The sequence below is a fragment of the Typopeltis vanoorti genome, chromosome 14 (assembly GCF_054136105.1).
Source record: "Typopeltis vanoorti isolate ZY-2024b chromosome 14, IOZ_Tvanoo_1.0, whole genome shotgun sequence".
Lineage (NCBI taxonomy): Eukaryota > Metazoa > Arthropoda > Arachnida > Uropygi > Thelyphonidae > Typopeltis > Typopeltis vanoorti.
The window spans coordinates 9,382,493-9,397,013 of NC_143562.1; the positions used below are offsets into that span (position 1 = coordinate 9,382,493).

The 14,521-nt window shown below is 34.8% G+C and overlaps 1 protein-coding gene across 1 annotated transcript in view; it reads left to right on the plus strand.

The window, feature by feature from the left end:
- LOC150099187 (uncharacterized) overlaps positions 1-10,839 on the plus strand; it is a 59,666-nt gene extending 48,827 nt beyond the window's left edge. The window contains exon 5 of the mRNA XM_090404275.1: positions 8,408-10,839. Within this exon, the coding sequence (XP_090260401.1) occupies positions 8,408-9,696 (1,289 nt within the window). The 3' untranslated portion in view covers positions 9,697-10,839. The remainder of the gene's footprint in view (positions 1-8,407) is intronic.
- The last annotated feature ends 3,682 nt before the right edge of the window (positions 10,840-14,521 follow it).

The following is a 14,521-nucleotide window of genomic DNA, read 5'->3' on the forward strand; positions in this document are numbered from 1 at the left end:
GCACACAGGGCGAAAAACCGGAGTTTCCTGGAGAAAAATCCTGATACCTCCGTATGGAATCAACTAACTCAGCTTCAGTTGAAAAATATGATATAAAGATTCCTCTCGTCACGACGAGAGTCGAATATAGGTTTCCAATCGAAGGATACCATGTATCATTTCCAATTGCGCTACGGAGTGGCTTAAACTGTGTTGAACTTGGCAATAATGCCATACAACTATGCGAATACTTTCGGGGATAATTAATGCCTTAACTCAATCAAAAGCATTCATTCGACTGGTTAAAAAATTCAAAGATGTTCGATCTTCAATCGGAGTTCGAACATCTTTAAATTTTTGAGCGACCATTGACATCCGGAATTCACGATTTGATGGCTTTATTTGAGAATAGGGCATCAACAATCGGCGAATTAGTGTTCGAGAGCTAGTCTATGAAAAACAGGAATGTGAGTTGGATCGTGGAACCAAATAATGAGGAGGATTTGGAAATGAGGAGGAGAGCCAAAAGTTTGTGCGCGTCTTCTCCCTCATAATCAAAAGGATCACTGAGTTGAAATTTATCAGGCACTCAAAGATCCTGTTGTTCCGTTCAGGATCCGAATTTCATCAGGATCATCACAGGTGAAGAGACGATGGATTTTCAGGTAAAATCCAGACACAAGGATCATGAATGAGTTGTAATTACGACAACTCATTCAGCTCTTTCAACTTCCGAGGTTTTGGATCAAAAGAACATCACAGTCGTAACCTATGTCGTATTCACCAAATTCAGTCACCTCTGTCTTCTTTTTGTTTCCGAAGCTAAAATCTGTACTTTCAAGACTTAAATAAAGTTAAACTGAATGCAACAGCGCAACTTAAAGGCTTTCCTTCGGAACAGTTCCAGAGATTCTTCCAAAAATGGGACAAACTGTGGAAACTCCGTATGAGGACAGGAGGAGAATATTTCGAATGCTATGTTGTGAAACTACACATTAATATATGTCATTCTAATAGAGAGCCTATCTATCCTAAAATTTATTTCAACACGTATAGTGCATTATTAGGAGGTTAGCATTGTCTACTATCTTACAGTGTTCTATGGTGCTCTGATATGCTGGAAACAGATGCTGCTAACTTCTAGTAAAATGTGTGTACATAGGAGGGGTGGGGGCGAAAGAGGAATGGCGGTGTTGGGCTGGTGTTCAGAAGTAAATCATTTTGAAGCCGTTCGGACGGCAACAATGCTATGCAACGGAGAATATACTGTATTGTGATAATTAAGAAGTACCGGATTTCACTTAGAGATTTGTTCGAGTTTATTTTTGTGTAATTAATATACTCCTTTATTTTTGCAAGATTGAAAAGTAAACAAAGTGCGTAAGCACTTATAATTTTGTCGGTTGCACTGAAAATAAGTACTTGAAAAAGGTGAATTATGGTTTCTCCAAGACCTTTCTCAGGTTGATGAGATGTGTATTGGTGACAGATGGCTTCAATTATATTGAAAGCCAAATTGGAATAACCAAGTAAAATATAATTTGACATTTTAAGGAAAGTTGTTTTAATCGAAAGTTCATGCCATTTTCAGATTTGAAAAAAAAAAAAATCTCTTAATGGGTGATATTTAATTATTCAGGTAGGACTTTGGAAAGAGTCATTAACTTGTAGTTTGTATGTCAGTCGAAAACATATTAACTTTGCTTTTGAGAATTGCTTATCTGATGGAATGGGCGGGGTGGCTGTTTATCCTGAAACGCTTAAGACTTATAAAAGGTGCAACACACCTCAAGGCACTTTCCGGAGATAGTGGGAAACTAATCTGGAAAAGAGAGAGATTACTACCACAAAATATCGAATTTTGATTAATGAGAAACATAATCAAATATTAATAAAATAAAATAAAATAAAAACTCAGAAAAGTATATGAAATGCCCCTCAGAAACTGGTCTGAATATACTGTTATTACTGATCTGCTCTGTTTGAGTTTTATGTGGTATGCTAAATTATCACCTAAGATTTATTATTATTATTTGCGATGAAAAATTGCAATTAAAATTCCTTGTGCATTTTTTACATATAGAGGATAGTTTGTTGTGCTACCATGTTTCAGCTCTGAGCAGGAAATAGTGCTTTGTAACGATGGCAATAGTACTTCTACCCACTTTTCGAGTGTATTTACAATGGAATATTAACCAGCTATCTGCACACTGAAATAGTTCACTGATTCTGGCAAATGTTTGGAGTGAATCTAGGAAGGAGAGCCAACATTATGTGCTGCTTTGGAATGAATATGGGAAATGGTATGTGATATGAAGGGAAATTGTGCCACTATTAATTACATTAATGACCACTTGTATGAAACGAACAGGGAGAAATGATAGTGTATATATTTCATATTCTATAGTTAATACTGCAAGAAATGTGAAGATTAGAAAGAAATAGGAAGCAGTATAGATTATGCCACCAGATTTCCATATAGACAATGAGGAAAGAAATGGGTCGCATTTATTTAGAAAGCATGGAGCTGGTTTGCCAAGTTAATAGTAACTTCAACTTGAAAAGATCACATAGTTTCTAGATCTCCCAGGAATGCTATTCTTTTCTTTAGGGTTGTATGCTTTCTGAAATCATGTGAACTTATTAAAAAAAAAAAAAAAATTACAGCCAGAACTTAAAAATTGTATCTTTTGGCCTATTTTTGGCTTGCATTACCTTTCTTTCTTGTGATTAGAATTTAACTTTATTTTCATGCAGGACTATCTTTGAGTTTTGTTAGTAATCTTAGCATGAATTCCACAAATGTTCATTCAGGTTTAGATTGACACGTTGAACTTGTTAATCCATTGTAAGCAAATTGTTATCCTCATAGACATTACTGTGTGAGAGGAGGCATTGCCTTGCTAGAAGAATTATGATCCTTCACTATAAAATTTCAGAATTGCAGGAAGTGCAGTGTCATCCAGGAGACAATACACCTTTCCAGGACCAATTCTGTATTGATTGTAGCTGTCAGTAATGATGCCTTTGATCTGAAGGATCCCTGTTGAGGATACAAAGAAATTTTATATAGAACTTTTCAGTGGAAGTTGAGTTTTCCTGTCTCATATTGAAGTAGGATTTTTATCTCCCACAAAACAGGTGGCAGGTTTCTTCTCTTGGAAACTCATATTTTTCATCCCACACATGCAATTTACAGACATCATATACTAGTTTCATAGTCTTAGTTGCTTCAACCATAATTCCAAACAAAACAAAAAACCAGTCAGAAAGCACGTGCTATTAATGGACAAAAATACATTGCAATGTAGATTAGTGTAATGTGGAGTGGCCATGTGTAATTCAGTAGTGTGTATGGTGTAATGTGGAGGGGAAGCTTACAGTGTATCCTGCGACTCCACAGTCATGTCATGTAATAATAATATCATCATGTTTCTACTGCCAAGCTTTTCAGTCAGAATAGTGCAGTCTTCTTTGTAGTTTGCTAGGTTCCAGTAATGAGATCAGACTAATGAGATTTATCACAGAGTCCATTTTCATTCATCTAAAGATTAGTTTTTCAGTTTAGGCACCAGTGTACCCACAAGCATAGACTTCTTATCAAGTATTTGTGCCCACAGCTTGCCCATCAAAATTCACTGCACATGCATTTGGTGCTTGCAAACATACCGGAATGGGTACCAGCATACCAACCACTTTGATTACTGGTACTCACTGTGGCATGATCTGGGTGATTGTGCTAACTTTTGCTGAAAGACTGCTTAAAAATACATGCTACAGTTCTTAATCTTTCTATGAAAATTTTTCATTTTCCAGACTACAGTTCCACTTTGACATTTTCAATCAGTCTCCATTTTTTCATATGTTCTGTAACGTGCCAGAAAGTTTAATTATATCTGAAATCTATCACCCCTGTAATATGACATCTAAACAACTTCTCCATATTCAGTCATTAAGTTCTGCTTCGTGTACGTTTGTAACTTCATTAGATGTGTATCTTCTTGGAATGCCATGTGCATCATTCATGGAGTCTGTTGTACATATTCTTTGGATCATAGATGCTTCTGCTATATGTTTTAAATACTTTTGATGATATTGTGTATGGCTGCTCCATTTTCTCATTATATTGAAGGGTTGGATTTGGTTTCAAACACCTGCATGGTGGGTTATGCATAAATATAAATCAGAATCAGTAGTCCTCTACAAGCACTGTTGGCTTGGTTCTTGTATTTTACACAGAATCAACAAAAAAATTTAATTACTAAAAGTACAAAATTTTGCCATTTTGACTCCTATGTTCAAAAAAATTCATTTTTATTCCACATACCATATACAACTTTAAAGTTGTATATGGTATGTGGAACTTTGGTGATGTCATTCATTTCCAGAAATAGTTCAACCTGAATTATTGTTTAACATTCAAAGTTAGCACATTTATGCTAAACCATCACCTCAGAAAGACAGAATAAAAAATATCTACCATAATACTTTTGCACTTTCACTTTGGGGACCACATCATAGTTATATGAAAAAGATTAATAAATCCAAAGTTTTTTTATTATATATATATATATATATATATATATGAATCCCATCCATGAAAGATTGTAAACCTGTAGTACATTTAGTAATGTAGATAAACTAAAGGTTTGATTGCTTGGAAACCCTGCTTTGAAAAACATGGGTAATGGTCTCACATTGTAGAGTGACACTTATCCACCACAAGACATTCATAGGCATTTATGCCTGCATTGTGGAGTTGAACCCACAACTTGTTTGTTGGATTGTGCATACTCTTCATGACCAACCAACACAGCAAAACGTGTACTCATCCAGAATTGCTTATGGGTAATCAGATTATCTTGGCATTTGCTGCCCTATCCTGATGGTCCCGACTGTACTCTTGCTTTCTGGTGTTTAGTTTGTTTTTCAGCTATCACCTTAATTTTATTTATATAGATAAAATTAATATAAAATACAATAAAGGAATAAGTATATTTATCATGAAGGTTATTTTCTTGATCATAAATTAGTAAATAATAATATTTGGTTTACCGATCAAGTGTTGATCAATTTTATTAACTGAACCAACTAGTTTCGCCACACTTATCTGTTGGCATCTTCAGGGCACTCACATATAGGTTTAAACAATCTCACAATTATGCGTAACTGCAAAACTGACAAGAATAAAAAACTGACTAGAATAATTACAAAGACTATTTTATTTGTAATTATTCTAGTCAGTTTTTTATTCTTGTCAGTTTTGCAGTTACGCATAATTGTGAGATTGTTTAAACCTATATGTGAGTGCCCTGAAGATGCCAACAGATAAGTGTGGCGAAACTAGTTGGTTCAGTTAATAAAATTGATCAACACTTGATCGGTAAACCAAATATTGTTATTTAGGAATAAGTATATCAAATCACTTAAAGTGATTTGATGATATACCAGGAGATTATAACATAACGTCAAGTGTTCAGAGCCCTCTAGTGAGTAATGTATTGGACGAAACACGCCAATATTCGGTAGACGTACACAGTGGAACATGGGGATTTGATTTAACGAAAAAATAAAGTACCAAAAGTCGCCAACAAGGGATATTTTGGCACCGTTTACCGATTAAAATGCATTAATTTGCATTATCACGTTTCTTGTGAGCGATCATGTCATGCAATAAAAGGAAAGCCTGTGAGATTTCTTATCATTGGTAGATGAACTGCTTTTCGATGCCGCTTACTTTACGTGAGCTTGCTTTGTTAGTCAAAATCTATTATCATTGGAACAATAATGGCAGTGCTTGTCTACATGATTTTTGGTGTATGAAAATTTTATGAAAAGGACTGATTCGCGTAACAAACTTATGAAAACTGATTCGATGATTTGAAACTACTGGAACTCTAGCAGTGCAGGCAGGCAGGGGACGCAAACCAATCAATCACCAACAAGTTGCAACTGCTATTGTGGAACAGGAGATGACGAATGTACAGGGTACCAGCAGTGCACGAGCAATATCCCGCCAAACGGATATCACATGCACAACGGTGTGGAAAATCCTACATCAGATGTTGAAGTTTTACCCCTATAAAATCAGTCATGTTCAAGAATTGTGCCCTGGTGATGCAACCACGAATTAACTTATCTTTGAGATTCTTAGCACGCATGGAAGTGGATGATGCATGGCCGTTTCTGATTTTATGGAGTGACGAAGCGCACTTTTATTTGAACGGCAATATTAACACACTCAACTGTCGCATTTGGGCTGCAGCTAATCTGCACATTGTTTGCAGATGCCTATCCGCTCGCCCAAAGTCACAGTGTGGCGTGGATTTACGGCATCTTTTATCATCGGTCCATACTTTTACGAGGAAAATCACCAAAACGGACCAGTGACCTGTTCCGTCAATGCTAACAGGTATGCCAGTATGCTACAGAAATTTGTGGTTCCACAACTGCAGCAAAGAGGATGTCTCAATTCGACCATCTTTATGCAGGATGGTGCACCACCAACACACATTGGACTTCAGGTACAGCGTGTTTTGCGACATTTCTCTGAGAGAAGAATCATTAGTCATGCATTTCCCACACCATGGCCACTGAGATCGCCTGTTCTCAATCCTTGTGACTTTTGCTGTGGGGGTTTCTTAAAAGCATTGTGTATCAAGGTCATGTACCCGATATTCCAAATTTGAAAGATCGAATAACGTTACATGTGAGATAATCCGAAAACATTTTTCATTGCAGTGATGAGTTTGAGAGGAAAATCATGGAATCCAGGGAAATCTCCTTAATCCTGAACATTTGAACAGCAATTTGAGTTACAACATCCCTGATAGCCATGCTGCAGTTATTCAATACTGGCGTTCATGAGAACTCTCAAGCTTCCGATATGTTGCGAGCCACTGTGGAAAATGTTGTGCACAGTATGCAGTTCCTGGAACATCAGAATGGTTGTCATATTGAACCTCATTTGTAATTAACAATAAACGTCATGAAATTGATGTGTGCTGTCTCTCATTTGCCATTTAGTTATTCATTAGTTGCACCTACTAAAATTAATTTGGCAGCACCAAAATTTCCCCTGTTGGTGACTTTTGGTACTTTTTTTTCATTAAATCGAATCCCCATGTTGCACTGTGTACGTCTACCAAATATTGGTGTGTTTCGTCCAATACATTATTTGCTAGAGGGCTCTGAACACTTGATGTTATTTTATAATCACCCGGTACATCCTTTTTAAAGATATGCTGCAATTATTGATGTGAAAGTGTTTTTTTTGCTTACATTGAAACTGATCATTATCATATACGTTGTCTCCTTACCATAGAAATATGGAGACTGGGTGTAGACTCCTGATACTTTATCAGTGTGTTCAGTCCTATATACTAATGGCTTTACAAGCCAAGCCTGAAAAATTGTTTTGCTGCTGTATCCTCGAAATAGAGTAGAATTTACATCTCCAGGTATGTTTAGAGCCTTTGAAATATATCATTTACAATGCATGAAAAAAGAATAAAGAAGAACAGATATTGAAGCTTCTGTTGTGGGGACCAAAATGTGGTAATGATACTTTTTGCATCCAGTAAAATTAATGGTGTTACTCTGGCAGTGAAGTACCATCTGTTGGATCTGGTTATCATTTCCTCCAACCATGAAGATATCCTTTCATAGCAGGAATATTCACTGAATTTGCTAGAGCTCCTTTTGTGGTACGTGCACCACATACGCAAAGAGGAGGGGAATTGACGGGTAGGTTGTGCTTCACCTGTCTCTAGAGCAAGGCATTCAGATTATCTGATCTCCAGCTCACTCGTGATACTAATGTTTGTTGCATTTTATCTGTACTATGGGTTTACAACTTTTCATGGGTGGGAGATGTGTGTGTATGCTCACCACTTCCATAGTGCCATTGGAAGAATAATGGAATAAGTATCCCTTTATTAGAAAAGACCAGTTTGAATCTTGTTATGATGTGAGGAATCTTTACATGGACTTTTTCTTTGAAGGTGAGTTAGCCAGTTTTGTACAGAGGTAACTGATTTAACTTCTGGAAACTCAGGTTTTCCCTCTCACAACACAGTCTACAGGCAAAAATACTGTAGATAGTGTAGTGCAGGTGGTGAATTGTGTAATGTTGTGTAAGGTGGAATGGCCTCTTGTAATGAATCCTGGGATTTTGTGGAGGCATCATGTAATAATAATGTATAAAATAATAATATAGTAAGAATATTCATAGTGATTCCTTTCTTTACAGTATTAATTGCTTGAGCACTCAGTGAATTTTGTTTTTCTATTTTTCCAGCTAACTGCTCGTCATAGAAGCAAAAGAATATCATCAACTGACTTTTTTTTTGCTACTGTATGTTCCCTATGTACTGTGAAGTCTCTGATCTACATAGATGTTGACACAGAATGGAAATGTAATATGGAGAACTTTTATTTGGGAGATTTGATTATAAATTCATTTTTCCAGTCTGGTGGTATAAAACAATGGATAACATTTTTCAGAGTCCTGTGGAAGAGCTTGTATGTGAAATATCAGGGGATGCACTCAGTTATTTGGAAGCTATGAAGCAACCTGCAGCATTTTCTACTACTGAGAAACCTTTTAATTGTGAAATATGTGGTAGATCATTTGCTCAATCTTATCGTCTCAAAATACACACAAGAGTTCACACTAGTGAGAAGCCTTTCATCTGTGAAATTTGTGGAAAATCATTTTCATATGCTTCAAATCTTAACCAACATAAAAGAGGTGTTCACACTAATGAGAAGCCTTATACATGTGAAACTTGTGGTAAATCATTTTCTCATGCTTGTAATCTTAAAATTCATAAAAGAGTTCACACTAATGAGAAACCTTTTACCTGTGAAACTTGTGGTAAATCATTTACACAAGTTTCTAATCTTAATCACCATACCATGGTTCACACTAATGAGAAGCCTTTTATCTGTGAAACTTGTGGGAAAACATTTGCACATGCCCATCAGCTTAAAAGACACACCAGAGTTCACACTATTGAGAAACCTTTTGCCTGTGAAACATGTGGTACTCTGTTTTCAGATCTTTCAGTTCTTCAGAGACACATAAGAAGAATTCACACTAATATAAAACCTTTTGTCTGTAAAACTTGTAATAAACCTTTTGCAGACATTTCAGATCTTAACGTGCATACAAGAATTCATACAAAAAAAAAGCCCTTTGTCTGTAAAACTTGTGGTAAATCATTTTCCCAGGGTTCAGATCTCACTAAACACCTCAGAGTTCACACCAAAGAGAAACCTTTTAATTGTGAAACTTGTGGTAAAGCATTCTCCCAAGTTTCAGATCGTAATAGACATATGAAAATTCACACTAATGAGAAACCTTTCACCTGTAAAACTTGCGGGAAATCTTTTTCAGAAGCAGCACTTGTTAGCAGACACATAAGAAGAGTTCATTCTACTGAAAAACCTTTTACATGTGAAAGTTGTGGCAAATCATTTCCACAAGTTTCAGATCTAAATAGGCATTCACGAGTTCACAATAATGTAAAGCCTTTTATGTGTGAAAGCTGTGGTAAATCTTTTTCAGAAGCTTCAACTCTTCATAGGCACATCAAAATTCACACTAATGAGAAATCTTATATATGTGAAGCTTGTGGTAAATCATTTTCACTTTATCATAATCTTAAAACACATCTATCAATGCATGCTAAAGAGGCAGATGTTTCTTCATGAAATGTCTAATAAACAATTTGTAATATTGGAAACCTGTCAGTGTAAAAAATATACATTTTCTATAAGATTATATATTTTCTATACTATAAATCATTTTCACAGATGGGGAAAATGATCTATAGTTGTTGAATGTTAAAAAATATAGTTAAGAAAATTGCATTAAGAAAAACATTTTGTCTATTGAACTTGATAATAATTCAAAAGCTTCTGATAAAAATTTAGAGATGAGTTTATTCTGTGATGAAGAATTCAATTTTTAATCTAAAATATGCAAATATTCACAATGTAAAAATAGTTATGTGGTGCATTTAGGAACAGCAATACATCCCCTTCTCATTTTTCCTTATGTTCAATGGTCAGTTATAGCAAAATAACTGGGCTTTTTATGAATCTAATTTTTGTAATGATAGGCATTTAGTTCTGTATTTATAGTCTGCCATATCTGTAATGCATATGTTCTCTGGCAGATTTGTTTGTTTCGCAGAAGGAAAAACACTGCCACTTTTATGAGAGTTCCTTGCATTCTGATGGGATTCACACCAAGGTCATTCCAACTATAGGGTATTGCATGAGAATCATCTCAGATCAGAAGCCATTATAGTACATAGTAAGAAAATCTTTTTTATGTGGCCTACTCAATAGCCATTGTAATATTATCTTACTCAATAATAACCCTAAACTGCCAAGCCCAATGAAGAAAATATTCCCATGAAAATTTTAATTGCACACCATCTAAAAATTAATTTATATTTTCAGATTAGAATGATTTTATAGATAAAATGTATATAGACTTATTTTGAAATTATTAAATCTTACGTATTTCACCATTTCATTACCAAGTTGTAGGATTTTCTTAAAAAAATACTGTTCTTACCTCTGATCATTATTTGCAATATTGTCATCAAAGTTATCAATGTAATTTTTTTAAAGTGTAATTTTTGCAACCATCATTAGCATTATAATATGCATATTTTATACTGAATTCCTAGTGATGATTTGTTAAATAGCTCACTGTAAATGAGTAATTTCATTGTAGATATAATCATATAAATATTTGTAAGGTATTCATTGTATATATTACATGTAAATACTTGTATCACAGTAGCAAAATTATCATATTGAATAAAAATCTATCCTCCTGAAGTGAAAGATTTAAGATAGGATAGTAATTCTAATTGCTGTTATCTTTCAGACCACATTGTAAATTCATTTGTCATCGACATACTCATTTCCCTTTCTGGCATTGCATTCCATTTGCCCATTACTCTTTATATATAAAATATATCTCATCAGGTCAGGACTGGTGAAAAAGTAACAAAGGTAGCCTATATAGTCCTTCCTTTTAATATAGTTTTCAAGGAAGGTCTTTGCTCTTGTTCCTTCCCTCGAAAAATGTTTTGAATATTCAAGTAAGTTGCTCTCAGTTTGTTTCTCACTCATCATTCCTCTCTCTCTTCTAGACTCAGCAGATATATTCCTTTAGTCTAACCCATTACTGACAACATTCCACTGTCCAGATATTATACTCAAGTTTGTTACTTTACTTCTGCTTGGGACATTGCTCTTTTGCATTGGCAGGATTGTACTCTTTTTTGGGACTTTGTCAATTAACAGTAGTACACAGTTAATTTCTTAGCCAATTCTCTTAACACGTAAAATCTCAGACTACTCAGTGCTATTTATTTATGAGAGTTCTGCCCCCCACCAAAAGTAGCATATACCTTTAGTTATGGGTTAGATGATCCCAAGAATATTGTACTAGAGACTAAAAAGATACTTTTACAAACTACTTTAGATCTACAGTAAGTGGGGGGGGGTTCTCATACTGACAATCATGTATTATTCATTTTGCTAGCCCCTTTGGAATTAAATTGTTCTCACTGCATTTTATTATAACACAAATGTTAAAAATTAAATACCTTTATATAATTATTCATGTTTGAATGAAATACTATAACTTCTCCCAAATTGTATTTATCTGAAGAGGGAGTACACCAGTGTTACTGAAATTTTAAAAGGGCCTAGAATAAAATGGATAACTATTCTATAGGTGCACTACTGAGAATGCAATTGATATTTTTTCTTTTCTTGCCATTTTTCATAGTTTTTTCCCATATCAAATGTATCACATCCATTATTTCATTTGGCTCAGGTCTCCAACACTTGTAGCATTTTTATTTATTATTTTTCGTGACGCCTCCAAGGAGTCCGAAGCCTCATTGTGGGAGGACACCCACTGTACAACTCTCCATCTCCACCACTACACCAAACCTCTACTATCCATTGACTACATCAGCACCATCTACCAACACCACAACAAGTATTTTTTGTATGATTTAAGATTATTTAAGATAACACCATTCGCATAAAGAACCAAATCTAATATCTCCTATTTGAATATTAATATTGATTTACTGAATAATGTGGTACATATAGAATATAAATAATACTAGAGATAGCAGTGTTACCTAATTATATCCGATTTAACATTCAACTATATTGCAGCACATTTTCAGTGTTCTAACTGCCAGTTTACATCTTAAGTAAGCTACATATAGCTTATACTATAGAGCAATATATCATCTGTGGTAATATTTACAATGTTTTGAATATTATTTCTCTCAGTACCTGATCATATGCTTTTTCAAGATTATATTCCTATGCTTTTGAATTGAAAGGATATCCAATATTGTACAGAAAAAACTTTTTTTTTATTAGGCCATTTCACTAATTTCACTGCAAATAACGTGACTTCTTCAAGGGTGAAAACAAATATAAATGTATAGGTAGCAATTATAAACTAGTTAACGAACAAAGCTTGCAGGAATTGTAGTAAAAATAATCCAGCATTGTTTGGAGATGATTACCTGAAAAGTTGAAATCTGTATGAAGAGATCTGATAAAAGATTCCAAATGTCATTTAGAGTCAGTTCTTGGGACTTATTGAATGAAGCATGAGAGAGGAAATTGTCTTTAAGATAAGGTATAGAGCTCTTGTCCAAATTGATGTCATGATATGTTTGGAAAGAACTGATCTTTGTTCTCTGTTATGAGTTACGTCTCCAAGATATTCTTTTGTTTTTTTCTTATCTCAAAACTTCTAAAAGTCTGACCCATGTAGATAATGCCACAGGAACAATGAAGGAAGAACCAGGAGAGATAGAGAGATGAGAACCAACAGTTTGGAACATGGCATGTGAAACTACATTTACTCCACGGCAGAATTTTGTAACGTAAGCAGGTCAATACCAAAACTATTCTGATGGCAGAGGATGCATCCTTTGGCATTTGAGTAGCTCCTGGGAAAAGTTCATGTTTTTTTTAAGTATTCCAATACTAAGACCAACTCTGATGCTAAAGATAATATCTTTAGCTTTCTGGTTACTTTTGAAACTTAAGTTTCAAATGTTTAACTTTGAAAGAATAATGGAGTTTCTGTAACCTTTTATTCAGTAGCTTTATATCACAAATTAAAGCATTCTAGATACTTACTTCAGCTATTATATATGTAATTTCTCAGTTAACTGCTATAAGGTAAAAATATGATAAATGAGTATGAAGAGTTTGGTTTCAGTCATCCTCGATTTAACCTTATCACCATGCTTTTTTTGGATTATGGAAGTGTAGCCATTGCAAAACTTTAATACTGCCATTTTTCAAGTTGCACATCATGCACTCTGCCTTTCAAAATTTCAAGTTTCTGATGCCTTTTCTTTCTCAAGTATTGATATTTGTTCTTGACTGCTTTCTGAATATGTTCTACCATTTTTCTGATATTTTTTATCTCCTTTGAATAGCTTGCCAAGTAATTACTCCATAGCCATCTAGAATATCTTCTGATTGTATATCACTTTTATGATGTTTGATTCCTTTGTTACTCTTCTGTATTTATTTCAAAATCTTCCCATGGCTTTTGTTTAAGGTTTAGCTACCTGTACATATAACTTAGCTTTCTTAAATTTTTCTCTATATTCTAAAGACATGACTTGTTAGCCAAGTACTTCTTATGTGATATGTTCTTTTAATGGATTGTTTCTTTAATTTCTTGTCGAAAGTTTGTTTTTCACTTGGTTAGACTATAATAAATTTAGTTTAATCGTTTATCCAAGTGTGAGCAAACAAAGTTTGCACCTGAAAATATCTTCAGGACTGAATATGGTGTTGTACTACCTTACTGAGGTAAGGTAGTACAACACCGGGCAACTCGTAGCAAAGGTGGACCAAGCTAACAACACTCCTATCCCAGTATCTCCCGTAATGCAAAACACATCTCCTTGCGGATATGTAAAATGTTATGCATTAAGGGATTGGCCACTACCCAGACTAGTTTCGACCTTTATTGAGGTCTCTTCAGTGGGAGCCAGGCCCAGAGGTGGAGATACCAGGCAGATGTAATAGCGAGGTCATCTTTACCTATAGGAGTTGCCAAAAGGTGTGCCACCTTTTTTATTAAATTACTCTGGATTTTGGGGAGGAGCAGGGAAAACCCCCTGTACTTTGTGTAAAATTGAGTAAATCAGGAATGGGCTGAAGAAAGGCCTAAAAAAAAAGATATGCGAGCAAGAGGATGTTGAAAGTTTGTTTATCACTTGGTTAGACTATAATAAATTTAGTTTAATCCTTTATCCAAGTGTGAGCAAACAAAGTTTGCGCCTGAAAATATCTTCAGGACTTGGTCCACCTTTGCTACGAGTTGCCCGGTGTTGTACTACCTTACCTCAGTAAGGTAGTATAACACCATATTCAGTACTGAAGATCTTTAATTTCTTGTCTTCACCATTTATTTACTTATCATTTTTTTATACAACTTTACCATATGCTTCTT